General features: G+C 37.9%; 1 protein-coding gene across 1 annotated transcript; it reads right to left on the bottom strand.

The window, feature by feature from the left end:
* Positions 1-9,523: 9,523 nt before the first annotated feature.
* coq7 (coenzyme Q7 homolog, ubiquinone (yeast)) lies at positions 9,524-13,191 on the bottom strand. The gene is made up of 6 exons (XM_079220207.1): positions 13,054-13,191; positions 12,133-12,311; positions 11,482-11,596; positions 10,952-11,091; positions 9,873-9,941; positions 9,524-9,685 (listed from the first exon to the last, which is right to left on the bottom strand). The coding sequence occupies exons 1-6, from the start codon at positions 13,121-13,123 to the stop codon at positions 9,608-9,610; spliced, it is 651 nt and encodes a 216-aa protein (XP_079076333.1). The 5' UTR covers positions 13,124-13,191; the 3' UTR covers positions 9,524-9,607.
* Positions 13,192-14,725: the final 1,534 nt, after the last annotated feature.

Raw genomic sequence — 14,725 nt, 5'->3', positions numbered from 1 at the left:
TTTCAATATTCTTCTCCTGCCAAAGGGGGCCACTGGTTCTGAAGAGGGGTGGGGTGGGTGCATACTGTGCTTGAGCGATCAGCTTGTCTTTGGGACTCGTGACACAGTCGAGCAGCAACGTGGCCTTGGAGTCATGCCGAATGAACCACCAGGCCTGTCACTGCAGTGATGGATACCAGCAGTGGGGGTCACCCCATGCTAGGCTTCGACAAGAGGTCTTCACACCTGATCAACAATTCCACTATCGCACAGGGTGGAGACAGCTGCACAAGCCCCATCTGATAAGAGAAGATTCAGACAAATGTCACCTTGATGTCTGTCTTCTTGGACACTTTATATCATGGGTTCATTATATATACCTCAGAATCCACACCTTAAAACGTTTGGACATTCTGCATATGGAAATCAGAAATAATTTAGGTAATTTAGCTATGTGGCTACGGTTTGCAACGAATATAAAAAGCCTGCATGATTTAATTCACCAATAAAGGGAAAACAGCAATATCTCTGTGTCCTTAGGCACAGCTGTGCTTTGAGCTAAATTTAAAAGACAATGCTAAAATACTGATGTTTGGCTAGTATACTGTTTCCAATTTTAATCTTAGTTTAGCGTGCTATTGGTGCAACAGATGAGAAAACTCACTGTTCGGAATGTATCACAGATCAAAGTCACGGATCAGATAACAGATCGGATCAGCACAAAAGAAAAAAGAGAGCAAATAAAACTTTTAGAGATCCCTGATCAAATCTTTTTGGCCGTTGATACTAATTGCTGATCATTGCTGATCTATATTACCGTTTGATTATAGGTCTCCAAGGCTCCAGACAATTTTTTTCTGTTAGTGTAAACCATGAGAGATTCTAAATGTTATCCTTTTACATTGTTATAGTCGCCGATATTTTTCCCCCTCATAAAAACACAAAATTTAATGTAATTGTAGTATATGGATTAAAAGATCTTGTCATAGTAGTTTTAAATATTATGTATTATAAGCTGCTTAGAGGTGTTGGTAACACTTTATAATAACTACACGGTTCCACAGTTTTCACGCACTTACACATTATTGATTATGAGTCTCTAGTCTCAGCTAGCTAGCTTTGACGAGCTCGCTAAATAGCCAGCTAGCCAGCTAGCAAGCTCGTCACTAACTAGAGGTCCTGAGACAGGCACGCGCCACCTCAGTTGTAAGTAGACCAATCCAGGTGATAGTTAGATACACATAATCAATAATATGTAAGTGCCAGCAAACTATGAAACCACTCGTGCCACTGACGGGCATCGCTTCACATCACCTGGCCAGCGTTCTTTCTGGTGACACAGCTAGGTGACACAGCTAGCTAGCTGTGACTAGAAGATACTTATAATCAATAATGTGTAAGTGCCAGCAAACTGTAAAACCCATCGCCCCCATCACCATCATATTACTTTTCTTTATCACTTTGTGTTGTGCCTATTTCCCTTTTCTGTTGAGAAGATAAATGAGACTTTTGTTAACTTTGAGGCACTGCTGGCCTTTTTAATGTAATTTATTAATGCGTTGTAAAGCATAGATAGTCCTCACTTTAGATGTGGTCACACAAAATACTTAACTAATACTTAGCTAACGAATAGTAACTACCTGAATTAATCATGAATTGCAGTATTACAACACGTTTATAAAGCACATGTTAACCATTAGTGCATCATCTATAAGTTCATAATTGGTTTGTAATATATATTACTTAATTTACAAATGGGGAATCCATCAATTATAAAGTATGAAAACCCAATCATGAAACGCATAATTGTCAAGCTTATTAATCAAGAATCAAACATTTATAACTGTGTTTATGTATTGCATACTAATTAATTACTAATGAATGTTCATATTGGAACATTGCTTTATAAATGAGGAATTAAGTGTTTACTAATGCTAAATAGCATTAGTAATGTTTATGTTGTTGCGAAAACATCTCCCTCAAACAATTGGATTTTTTCCAAATTTCTCACTAACACTACATTTTACGAGATTACATGTGAACACAACATGTCACTGAACAGAGCCTGAACGCATCACAATGTAACTGAAAGGAACATTCGTCCTCCTCCTGTCAGTTAACACATGTTAACACATTAAACATCAGCAATCGGCAACTTGAAAAGCATGAATACTTTATTTCACACTGTGATGGTTACACTGTGTAATTAATCCGTGGTTAGGAACGGCGAGGGGAGATCAACCGTGGTCCATTACACCACAACGTGCTATTAAACGCTAAGTAAAACTGAGGCTTATGGGAATGCCATTTAATAGGTATTCACCAAAGTATTGGACACATACAACTTTCACCTAATGGTAGCACTCATGTTAACGTTGAACATACGTTAAGGGAACACTTTGAAGGCCAAACAATCCATTCAGTTCACTTTGAGGTATTTCACTGGATACCTCAACTTTGACCTGCCGATGGTGCGAGAGGGAAAGTCAGGGAATCACGAATCAGGATTCATCCTCTGGCAGCCGAGAGTGTCTGCATACACTTTCATGACAATCCTTCCAATAGTTGTTGAGATATTTTAGTTGGGACCAAAGTGGTGGATCAGATAAAACATATGCTATTTTGTTTGTTTATTATGTATATCTCACATAACAATAAAACCTTTTTACATACTGTACAATCTGATTGGCAGTGATTTGCAGCAAATATTTGTTACGGGCACATGCAGAATTACATCTACATTTGAGGTGTCACCTCACGTAAAAGTCCTTTGGTTTTGTATCAAGGTCTGTTTGTTGTAGCTCTATATTTTACATACTAAAACTGCTAAAACAAAACAGATTATACATGAACATGTCAAATATCTAAAACATGGTCATGGTTCTTTTTTATCATTATTGTGGTCGTGGTTATTTTCTGCACGCTTGTTTGTTGTGATGATATGATGAAAATGGTGCAACATCGCAAGATTATATTTGAGAAATGTTGTTCTAATGAACCTTCCTCGAAGACTGACCTTGGTGTTTTTTCTTTCTCCAAAACGATTGGTAGATGGCACAGTGTGGCAGGCTGTAAATCGGACATTCCAGCTGAAGTGATGTCAGCCCTTTGCATGATGTGTTGTGAAGACATGTGGACACGTGGTTTACAGCTTTTTCAGGCCACACACCCCTCAGTAGCCAAAAGATTTATCATGGATCTAAGTAGTCAGATGCACGTGGACCTGCACACAGCCATATTTCAGCAGAACAATTTGAGAAATATTTACTTATGTGTCACAAGCAAGAAACAAACTCCAAGAACCAAGAACAACGTTTCAATCTGTAACACAGTAATCTAAAGCATATAGTGACATCACACTACAGGTATTTATATGTTTAGACATACCACAGAACAGTGAATTGTTTTAATATTTATAGAGTTGCCTGTCTAAGTCGGGCTGTTTTTCAGCCATTGCTGCTGTATGTGAATAGTTGACCTAAATAACCAAAAGTATATGAAAAGCACTACTGAGTCCGTTCGACTTATTGGCCCCTCACTTCTGGAAACACCTTGTTAAAGGATCAAGGCAACGCATACTCTAATAAGTATGCACGTGATTTGCACATAAAGTTTATGGTGACATGACAGTTAGCATCTGCGTTAACTTTATTGCCCGAGGAGGTCTACTAATATCACCTAAAACATGACATCATTATGTCCATGCTTAGCCATATCGTGTCAGGATATCCAAGGTTGACAGACTTTTCAGCATAATGGACAAATATAGAAAGTGAATGAGGACACTTATTATTAAGGACAATTATTCTCTATATTAAGGTGTTGGAGATCAAAGGGAATAATTTGACATTTCGGGAGCTACACTTATTTGTGTTGTTGCTGAGAGTAAAATGAGAACATCGAGAGAGATATCAACCTCCTCATCTAACTCTCAGCAAGAAAGCAAATAAGCATATGTTCCAATGTCTTAATATTCATGCTTTAAAGTACTCATACTACATCTGCTTGTATTTCCCAATCCCTAATCCCCTTAAACCTTGATTAACCATGATGGTCCAACATTAAGAAAGCTGTTCATGTTGAGGAGGACCCTCTACAACAGGACGATGCATATAAAGCTGGAGTAAGTTTAAATATAAGCACACCTTTAAATACACAAAGATAGGTACATCCTGTCCTCAAAGGGAAAGGAAACAATACTGCGTCTTGTGTCACAGGACGTTCGCTGTTTCCCTGTCTGCTTCTCTAAAGGAGATATATACGCTTACATTTCATCCTCAAAGACCAGGAGATGTTTGTTGGATAATTATTCTGGAGGTTCATTCATTCATAATCATTTTAAATTGACTGATGGGAGAAACACATTCTTTTTTTACAAAATATGAAAGAAAACTATACTTTGGGACGACCACAGTACTGTTTTATGGTGATTCTGTGAAACAATATCGACTCAATCCCCAGAGGCTACTCAATGCTACAGACAGACCTTGTGCTATCTGTTAGTTACCATAAACCCCAGAAAGGCCGGCTGACTGACAGTCTGCACAGAGCCAAGCCAAGAAGCAATACAATCTGTATCCGAAAGCTTTTACGACTTATACGGATTTGTATTATTCGCACTGCTCAAAATTTACAACCAAAATTATTCACGGGTAGCAAGACAGTCCCAGTTTAGTTTTATTGCCCTTTTCAAAATTCTCGTTGGCAATTTCTCAGTCAGTGTTTCAGCAGATTCCTTTTGGTTTCTGAGAAATGAACCTAAACAGTTCACATGAACTCCTGATGGCCATAGACAGACACATAACATTCACTTTCTAAAGAAGTGAAATTAAAACTAGAAGTGATATTACATTACATTACATTTAGCTGACGCTTTTATCCAAAGCGACTTACAATAAGTGCAATTCAACCATGAGTACAGACTCAGAACAACAAGAATCACGAAAGTACAATTTCTTCAATAAAGTTAAACCACAAAGTGCTATCAGTAAGTGCCATTTAAGTGCCACTAAAGAGCTACTACGGCACTACCTTCCTTATTCAAGGTGTAGTCGAAAAAGATGTGTTTTTAGTTTGCGACGGAAGATGTAGAGACTTTCTGCTGTCCTGATGTCAATGGGGAGCTCATTCCACCATTTAGGAGCCAGGACAGCAAACAGTCGTGACTTTGTTGAGTGTTTAGCTCGCAGTGACGCAGCTACAAGCCGATTGGCAGAAGCCGAGCGGAGCGAACGAGCTGGGATGTACGGTTTTACCATGTCCTGGAAGTAGATTGGACCCGATCTGTTCGTAGCACGGTATGCAAGTATTATTATTATTATTATTATTATATTATGATATTAAAAAGTATCATATCTATAGTTAAACAATGACAGCTAATTTAGATGTAAAGCTGATGGCTTGCAGTTATTAACACCTGCATGTTTACGGAGTCATCACTCATGTTTTTATTTACCATAAATTCCGTTACCCAAAATGGTGCTTCGGATGGAGCTGTACTTTTGCTTCTTTATTTAAACAGATGCACCTTGTGATAAAACTGTCAGCACTATTAATCTGGGCAGAGAGAATGTATGATCTTCTACCTCTGATTTTCAAAGCTGCCCACTGTCTCATATTACTTATGCACAGCGAGGGGAACTCTTGTGACTTTAGGTGACATTTGTGACTTTTTGTTCTATCAAAACAAGGAAAAAACGTTTCTGGTTGTATTTAGTGCAGGTAAGATAGTGAGTGTTTTTATAGCTTAGTAGAAACAATTGTAGCAGAACACAGAGATCATACAAGGGTATCGTTGTGATTATGAAATCTAACCAATTAATATATTGTCTAAAAAACAGATACATTATTAATACAAATTAAAGAGGTTACGGTATTACTAGGTATGGTAAATTAGTCACTATATACCCTGAGGCGGCCCTCAAACAGCTTCCGATGATCATTTCATGGTGTGCAGCAATGTTAATAAGAGAAGCCGATGATCACTTAACAATACACTACCTTATATTTAGTTTTCAGGTTGTTTACTGATAACAGGCTGCCCTCAACAATCAGTTTATAATGTCCACCATCATTAGAAACACGTGTATTTGTGTTTAACTTCAGTTTATACTTGTGCTGATGGGCAGTAAAGAAGAACATATTATTTAGGAATGGAGGAAATACGCATATTAACCCTTGAGGTCAGGTCTGATGTGCAAACGCCCACCCCATCTAAATTAACTCCTCTGACCTCATGCGAGGCAAAATAGATCAGAGCCTGTGAACCGTATTAACAGCTCCTCTCAGTGAAACACTTTTAGTACAGACCTTGATATACAGACAGGTGATGAAATAAAGGAACGACCTGAATATATCAGTTAATATAATGATTATCTATAAAATGGCAGAAAATAATGGAAAGAAATGCCAATCACAACTTCCTAAGGCCCAAGGACATCTTCAAAGAGTGTGTTCTGTTAGACAAATGTCTGATGCGAAGCTTGAACTAGTCTTTTTTTGGCTTGAATGTCCGATCCGATAGCAGTGTTTAATTAACAAGCTGTATGCCTCCTGTGTGGAAAAGACAGGGCTCATTATTTTATGTGTCAGGCAACATTAAGCTTGACGTAAACATCGCTTTCCTAACTTTCTAAAACAAAATATAATAAATACATAGATATACATTTACTGTATTGTTATGTATTTTTTTTAAATGGTATCGGGTACCTAATCCAGCTATCAGTGCATCTCTAGTTTTGCCTAATTTGTTGCTGCAATTAAAACATTTAGTCTTGAATTAAAACTGCATGCTTTTTTTATGCATGATTTATTATTTTAAGAATAAATACACATTAGAAATGTATGTCTTTATATATATTTGTTGCATTTCATTTTGTAAAGATAGGAAATGAATTGATAACAGTTGCAGACTGAACACCTGACTTAGACCGGGTTCTGTGCTATCATCAAAAACCAAATAAGGGAATAATATCTTTTGGAAGAAGAGTGTTTTCATTCCTCCAGATATCCAGAAACTTGGAAATGGTGGCTCAACCGCTTGATACATTATGTTGTAACCTTCTTTAATTTATCACCCATCTGTATTCACATATATTGTATAGTATGAGTTTTAAGTTTTCAATTGAACCGCCCTTACTGCTCAACCTGCTGAAAGGCCTAATAGATTAGGGGCCCCTGGACAAGCCTCTTGTCAATCGCTCTTTCTCAGTGACCTAATGTACCCAGAACAGCTGTGTGAGAACGCTTAGCAGTTAGGCTAGGGTGACAAGTCATTGCTCAGCTTGATATATGAACTATTACATGTGCAACAGGAGAGTTTGTTGAAGGGTATGCTGGCTGTGTATGCTAGTAACAATACGTCCTCATTACATGCATTCAGGCATTTATCTTTTGGTGAACGGCTAGTGGAATATCTTTGTTTTTTGTCCACTGCTGCACTCTTCTTAGGGAAGAAAAGAAACATTAATGAGATCCTGTATCAGCTCATATCTAATAAAAACTTACTCTCAATAGTTGAATCACTACTGCAAAAGTGGTTTTCGAATTTTCTCACTAACACTACTTATCTGGCAAGCTGCACCTCAAAGGAAGCATTGTGACAAAAAAGGGACGCAGGAGTTACATTGATAACAGTGTATAGATCTGCTATTTAAATGATTTACAACTTTAATCAATCATAAATATTGTGTTTGACATCTGATTGCCTCAAGGCCTTATAATATCCTCCACATAGGCAAGATGTTAAATGTATGTGTGTAGTTGTGTTTAGATGTAAATGTGTGTAGTTGTGTGTACCTGCGTGTGTGCGTGCATGCATGGCCAAGTTTCTCCTGCTGTTGGTACCTGGCCTTAAACTTTCCTAAAGAGTCCATTCTCCTCCTCTTCCCAATTGGTCCGTTATCATCGACGACCTTCCTCTTAACACCTATCTTTCTACACAGGGGAAAAAAAACATCACAACATCAGTTTATTGACAGACATCACTAACATGGAAAAAAAGTCCTTCAAACTAAATGACAAGACGGGCCGTCATTCGATGTCTCCCAAATCACACGTGAGTATTTTCGGCTGCCTCTTAGTTAAAGAAGTAGCTCGTCATTTATAGCAGAATAATAGTTTAAAATGTTATGTGATCCCTTTGATTAACAGATTAACTTCACATATACGGCATTTCTTCTCATTATCGTCCAACATTGTAGGCTAGTTTTTTTTAACTCGCTCCAATTAAAACATGGGCATTAAGTATTTTGTCAGGCGAATACATTGTTCTAAGGCTTTTGGCATATCTGCCCCTCCTTTTCAATACAACAGCAGTTTCATTACATTATATGTACATTCATTAGGTTTCACATGATCAGCTTACCAGTGATCACTGAGGTGGACGGCAACTTGTTGTCAACCGTGATGAGGTCCAGTCATCTGCTCTTCTTCTTCTTTCTTTCTCCATCTTTCACTACTTTTGTAATATGTGCATGTGTTTGTACAGTTTATTTGTACAGATGGAGGTTATCCACTGAATACATTCATACAGTGCATAAAGTACTATGTGTACAAGCATACAATACTTAATACTGACTCTCTCAGTCATCTGGCTCACTTTCCAACAAACCAATAAAATGTCCTCAGGTTTTTTATGAATTCTTCATCTTGATCTTAAAGTAAAACACTTTAAAAGAGTGAATTCAGACTGAAATATCTCAACAACTATTGATTCCTGATTTTAAAATCCACTGACTTTTCCTCAAATCGCCACCAGCAGGTTTAGTTTTTTAGTGAAATTGTTCAACAACTGCTGAATAGATTGTCAATCAATTTGGTGCAGATATCCAAAGTGCTCAGGTGATCTATCCAGTGGTTCTCAACCTGTTTTCAGAAGACGGCTTTAGAGGAGCGAGAAATACATTTATTTGCATCTTATTCCCCACTCTCACACACACGCCTGTGTGTGAACACCTGTTCACAACCGCATATATACAATTGTACACATTTCAAACTTCAAATAAAGAAATCAGGTGTTTGTTATGGGAACCCATCTCTATCCCGTGCTTATGTGCCCTTCCCCCGACGTGAACCACACCTTCCAGCCTAAACAATGCTTCATATCGTCTCACTTTCCCCTCATATAAACCTTGATTTGAGCCTCATTTTACTCTGTGAACACAATGAGTTGGCGACTGATGAGGGGATTTTCTGTCAGAGGGGCTCTGGACCGAATTTAGCGATACATTTTCAATGTCTATCCTTTGTATATTCACAGCAGTTATTCATATAAACCACTAGTCTGAGACATTGTTTACATCTTAAAAAGGTGTTAAATAAAATTTGATGATGATAATGTTTTTTGTCTTAATGTAAGAGCAGTTAAAACAGGCCAATCAAATTTGATCGGGAACACTAAAGTAGGTGGGGAGAAACGAACACGACAGGAAAGTTAATTCAGGAAGAATGACCTCCTCCGACTTAAACAGTCTGTGTAATATACACTGTACAAGTTTTGCTTTATGAATGAACTGTGAATGTGTTAATTTACAATGGAGCAGGATTCAAATTCAAAATTTTTTATACAAACCAAGTCAACATATCAAACACACAGTGGAGCAAATGTTCAATGATTCTAACTATAATGTCAGACACGCTGAGAAATATATATCGCAGCTTTGCAGCCAAGCTGTATTGCATTTTTTAGGAGCCAGTATCCAGGAACCTAAAACAAAAAACAAATAAAACATGCTTAGATTGTGGTAGTTTAAATTGCATTCATTGAATACTGCAGAGACAGTTCAATACTGGTAAATGACTACTGATATTTATGTTTTGTAGTGTACTCTGATTTAAAAAGGCCTTTTTTGTGAAAAGTAATTATATGTGAAAGAAAAGTAAATTATACTTACTGATTCCGCATCATTCTCCAATCCTGCATCATGATGCTCCATCTCATCGTCTCTGAATTCCTTTATAACCTATTAAAATGCAACACAATGCCATTCATTAGGCCAGAAACGGGAGAAGTATATTGCACTCTTTAGAGAGCCTCTTTTTTAAATTGTCTTATTTACATGGTTCACATTTGTTGCTCCAAACAACTTAAATGGATGCTATTGTCACAATTTCCATTCATATTAACTGCATGATTGATTGTGCAGCCCAAATATTTTATGTAATACAATCAGGCATAATAACAACTGAATTGACTCTTTCAAAGTCTTTGAATTCGGATCTTCATGGGTTGTCTGTGGTTTGAGCCATCTGTAAAGTATCCAGAAACGTTACCAATGATAAAATGCCAAATCCATGACAATGTGGAATTTGCTATTTGCAATGATGTGTCAACAAATTCAAGAAGCTGTTGCAGCTTGGGGAATGTGCCCAAACTAAGAAAGACATAAACTGTAACTTGTGACAATGTCCAGCTACAAATGTCAAAAGCCACCTGGTGATGTAAGTAAAGGCAAACACAATGAAGACAAAATGTCAAAACCTTGAAGATAACAGTTAGAAATGAATGGAAAATATGCAATCCACCATTTAACCCTCTGGTTGAAAGCTAAAAGGTTGTGTTGGCCAGCATGCACGAGCGGCAACAATCAAATCTAAACAGAGAGCTTTTTTATGGATATAACCTCATTGTTTTCACTGTGCAAATATGTCAGTATATTATTGTTCTGAGGAACATTGCCAGGCTTCAGGTCATCCTTCTAAATATACAATCTATAGAACAAGTCAGTCTTATTTATGTTTTCCCTAAGCGATCATGTTTTACATCTTAACCCCTCTATGATGATGCTTTTTTTTCTTGATCCCCTCTGGGACATGTATGTTTGACATTACAGCTTTCTTTTGTTGAGAGATGCTTGTTTGTTTCTGTGTAATACTATACAACTCTGTACCACAAGTAAACAAAATCCACACTAACATTCCTTCACATGCTTTATGTATCACCACAATGCCAGATCTAGAGTGGCCGACTCACTTGTAACAGTTCGGTGTATCTCTCGGGGTCCGCCTCCATCAGAGCTCTTATCTGGCTGTTGTAGTGCTCGGAGATACTCTCCTCCACCGCCACAGTGCATGCCATGGCCCCCTCTTTTCCCAGTAGTGCGCTGGACGCACCTGGAGTAGATTTAAAACAAAATAAATACACATTTAAGACTGAATAATAAAAGCAGCAACTGACTACATATTGGCTCAAAAATAAAGCAGAGTAAGTAGTGAAATAGGTTAATAATTTGTTTACACTAGTTAACATCAAGTTCTAATATGTGGATAGATGCACCATCAGGACAAATATATTTTAGGATTCTTCGACAGCAGATAGAGCTCTAACTTTATTCACATTAAATGAAGCATGGTACAAACAAGCAAAACAAACTAAGCTACTTTACAAGGACTCCCAATCGGGTATGGTGTCAAAATCGTTTTTCTTTGCGTGTGTTTTGTTCTTCAAAGTAATTTATCTCCTGACGTTTTGAACTCTGCAGTATGCTTATGACTGGTACCAACCTAAAACAAATCCAGCAATATTCCAGATGGGTAACAGCGCTGTTGGGCGAACTCTGTTCTCAGCCAGAATCTCATTGAATTTCTCCAAGTGTTTCTTTTCTTGATCCCACATTTCCTAAAGAAAAACAAACATGAACATGTAGTATTAAAAATGATGCAGATACACTTGTGCTGGATGCACACATATTATAATTGTTTTCTATTTGTGGATCACAATACAGCAAACAAAAAAAAGGTAGTTTTTGAATGAAACCTTTAAGTCGCAGTAGGCAAGATTTTAAGTGAAACTATACTTATTACAAATTTTCCAATTCACCCTCTTACCCAAATCCAATTCTAGTGTCAGAGTGAAACATTTAGCAGAGCTAATTCAAGGTTAAAAGTGAATGTCATATGTATACTAAACAGCAGTCCCTCTCTCTGGCGATGGCAGGACTCACCCTTCAGTAGAAATCATTCCAAACCAGCCACATTTGTAATACCGTTGTGAGAGTTTCTTCCATGACTTCTGCATATTGAAAAATGTTCTAACATTTGGACATATGGAGCCATCACTATCAACCGTTGTCGAGTGCAGGTTGTAGGCCAGTGATAAACTTTGTTGCCCGTTTACGGACTTTTGACTTCTTGTGTGTCGCACTCCGCACAAACCTGGATGAGGGGTCCAATACTAGATCGTCCCAACACTGCCATCTGGCCGGCGTAGATGCGGTTGGCCCCGTATTCCCCGGCGTGGTCCACGCGCAGCATCTGGTCCAACATCTCCTTCTCTTCACTGTCGCGTGGGGTCGGGACGATCCCATAAGCGCGTGCGCTCAGCTGCAGGGGCACTATTATAGACACAGGCTGTGGTTACAACACAATAGCAAACACATAACGACATTGAAGTAATACAAGGATGCATGTGTCGCCTCTTTGAGGACGTCAGGGTTAAGAGTATGCCCGTGTTCAAACATCTGTTACATATTAACTAACATTTCATTGTCGGTTGATTTGATTTGACCACAGTGAGGAAAACAAAAAAGTGTTATGTTATAAGTTTAGCGTTCGATGCTTAAAATAAATAGTCTCGTAAGTATTTTTTAGAGTCTTATGGATGGAAATGTAATAAAGCAACATAGACACTAATTCCTTGTCATTTAGGATAGGAATATATAAGCATTATGCTTCTACCTATACCTTTTTCTGTCTTTCTTTTTTGTATACTAGATTGTGGCCTTACTTATTGTGTATGTAATGATTGACTGAATAAAACACATACAAACATATCATTTCTGCTTTTCTGTGCTAAAGAAATTTACAATTAACAAACAATATATCACTTTCAAATAGCTGAACGTCAGCTAACAAGTTATACGTGTGCCCAGTAACGCTGTTAGTAGCCTGTGACTCCTAATTTTATATGTATATTAACTCAATACGAAGGAAAAGAACAGCAGTTATGAAACACATGCAAAACAAGGCTAACATTACAGCTGCATATAGTTACATCCGGACCACATTAGTAGTGTGTTTGCATTTGTAGCACTGTAGCTCTTAGCTGTCGCTGCTGACGTCACCGTGACCGCTTACCTCTGCATTTTAAACACTGGCGGACCACACCAGCCCCGTCATGTAAAGCTGTGCGCGCGGCTCTGTGCATGACACTCACTTTACGGTTTATCTGCCCGTCTTATCAAAGAAACGCACAAGAAATGTGCGCAAACTGTCATTGAAATCTGTCAGAAGGTGGACCTGGCGCAGGCGTATGACGCAAACGGATAACGCGACTTGCACAACACCTCCCCCCGCTGACCCAAGCACACTTTATTTGACCTATTTATGAGCTGCTTACTATAAGCGACACTGCATCGTGTCACAACCGGTGTATGCTGCAGCATGGCACGTCTTACAGGAGGTATCAAACCTAAATGGAGTTATATATGTGCCATTGTAATGATTGTAGTCTAAAAAAACACCAATCTCAGTTCTGCTTAAGAGTTAATTAGTATGTGACTCTTTTTATGGATTATGTGGTGTTTGCGTGTATGTTTAAAAAAAAAAAAATACATCATAGTGTGTCTATGTGACTGGAGGGCTTACAGCTGTGAATACATGTGTCGCTATAGTCTCGTCATCCTGTGCAAATCCAGGGTCTGTCACTAGATGGCATTAGCTTTCTTTAATATTCATCTTGATTTAATATTTGCTCAATGGTCCATGCAGTTTTATGGGTGCAATAACTATGCTTAAATTAAGGTTTCAAGGTTAAAGAAACTAGGTCAATAACTCACTAAAATACATTTTACACGCTACGGGTCAGTTAGAGAAGTAAAATTTATATAAATGACCATTAAGCATTATTTATATTTGTAGCTCAGATAATTTTTCATGTTTTCTTTTCTTAATGACTGCATGCATTAGATGGGCACAGTGAGGGTTTGCAACTTTGGGATCCAAGTGCACAATATTCATTAATATGTAATTGTTATAGCAGGTTCAATATCGAGTTTGCTGATTTATGTATGTGTTGTTTTCTTGTATGCTTTTTTTCTGTGTCTGATTGTTTGTATAGTTGGTCAATATGCTGTGTTATGTATGATTATTTTTATTTGTGTTTTAGATAGCGTTCTGTAACCTTTATAAACGGAAAAATGAAATGCTTAAAAGAAAGGTGGGCACAGTGAGATAACGGTATAATCATCCACTAGTCTCTATAGCTTCATGTTGCTGTGCAGGGTCACAGGACCAGCATCCTGGACGAGTCATTAGTCCGTCACAGGGCTATACACATCCACACTTAGCAATTTAGAGTTCACATAGTTCACCTGGCCTACATAACTTTGCTCAGTGGGAGGAAACCAAGCATTTAAAACAATAAAGTAAATACAGAAAAGTACCCCTTGGCCAGACACTTTCTCTTGCTTTTCTATGTCAAACAAGTCATGAGTGCATCTTTTGTTTATTCTTGTTATTCAAGACCAAACCTGAAAATAAGGCAAAAGAAAATGAGGGAGTGTGTTGAGCAATCAGAGTCACTTCAGATGGCAGTGTTGCAGAGATAAAGGCCTTCTGAGTGAAGTTACGTGAACTCTAGTTGGTTCCAGTTGGTTCCAGTTTTCATTATCATGCCGACCAGATTCAGTCAAATATGTGTCACTGCAGTGTGGCCCTCCAAACAAGATATATACATACAGAACAATTAGATTTCACCTAATGCAAATGGTTTGGTCTGAGCCTTATCTGTCTCTATTGTTTACCTTTT

The sequence above is a fragment of the Taurulus bubalis genome (genome assembly GCF_910589615.1).
Source record: "Taurulus bubalis genome assembly, chromosome: 6".
NCBI classification, from domain to species: domain Eukaryota; kingdom Metazoa; phylum Chordata; class Actinopteri; order Perciformes; family Cottidae; genus Taurulus; species Taurulus bubalis.
Note: the sequence above shows the minus strand (reverse complement) of the source record. Positions and strands in the feature narration are given on the sequence as shown.

Bases quoted from the DNA above. Each gene is read 5' to 3' on its own strand.
- coq7 (XM_079220207.1), bottom strand. From the start codon at position 13,123: ATGCACAGAGCCGCGCGCACAGCTTTACATGACGGGGCTGGTGTGGTC. The intron at 11,597-12,132 runs GTTTGTGCGGAG...GTTTTTCTTTAG, and splicing joins GTATTGGACCCCTCATCCAG to GAAATGTGGGATCAAGAAAA. The intron at 9,686-9,872 runs GTAAGTATAATT...TTTTTGTTTTAG, and splicing joins TGGAGAATGATGCGGAATCA to GTTCCTGGATACTGGCTCCT.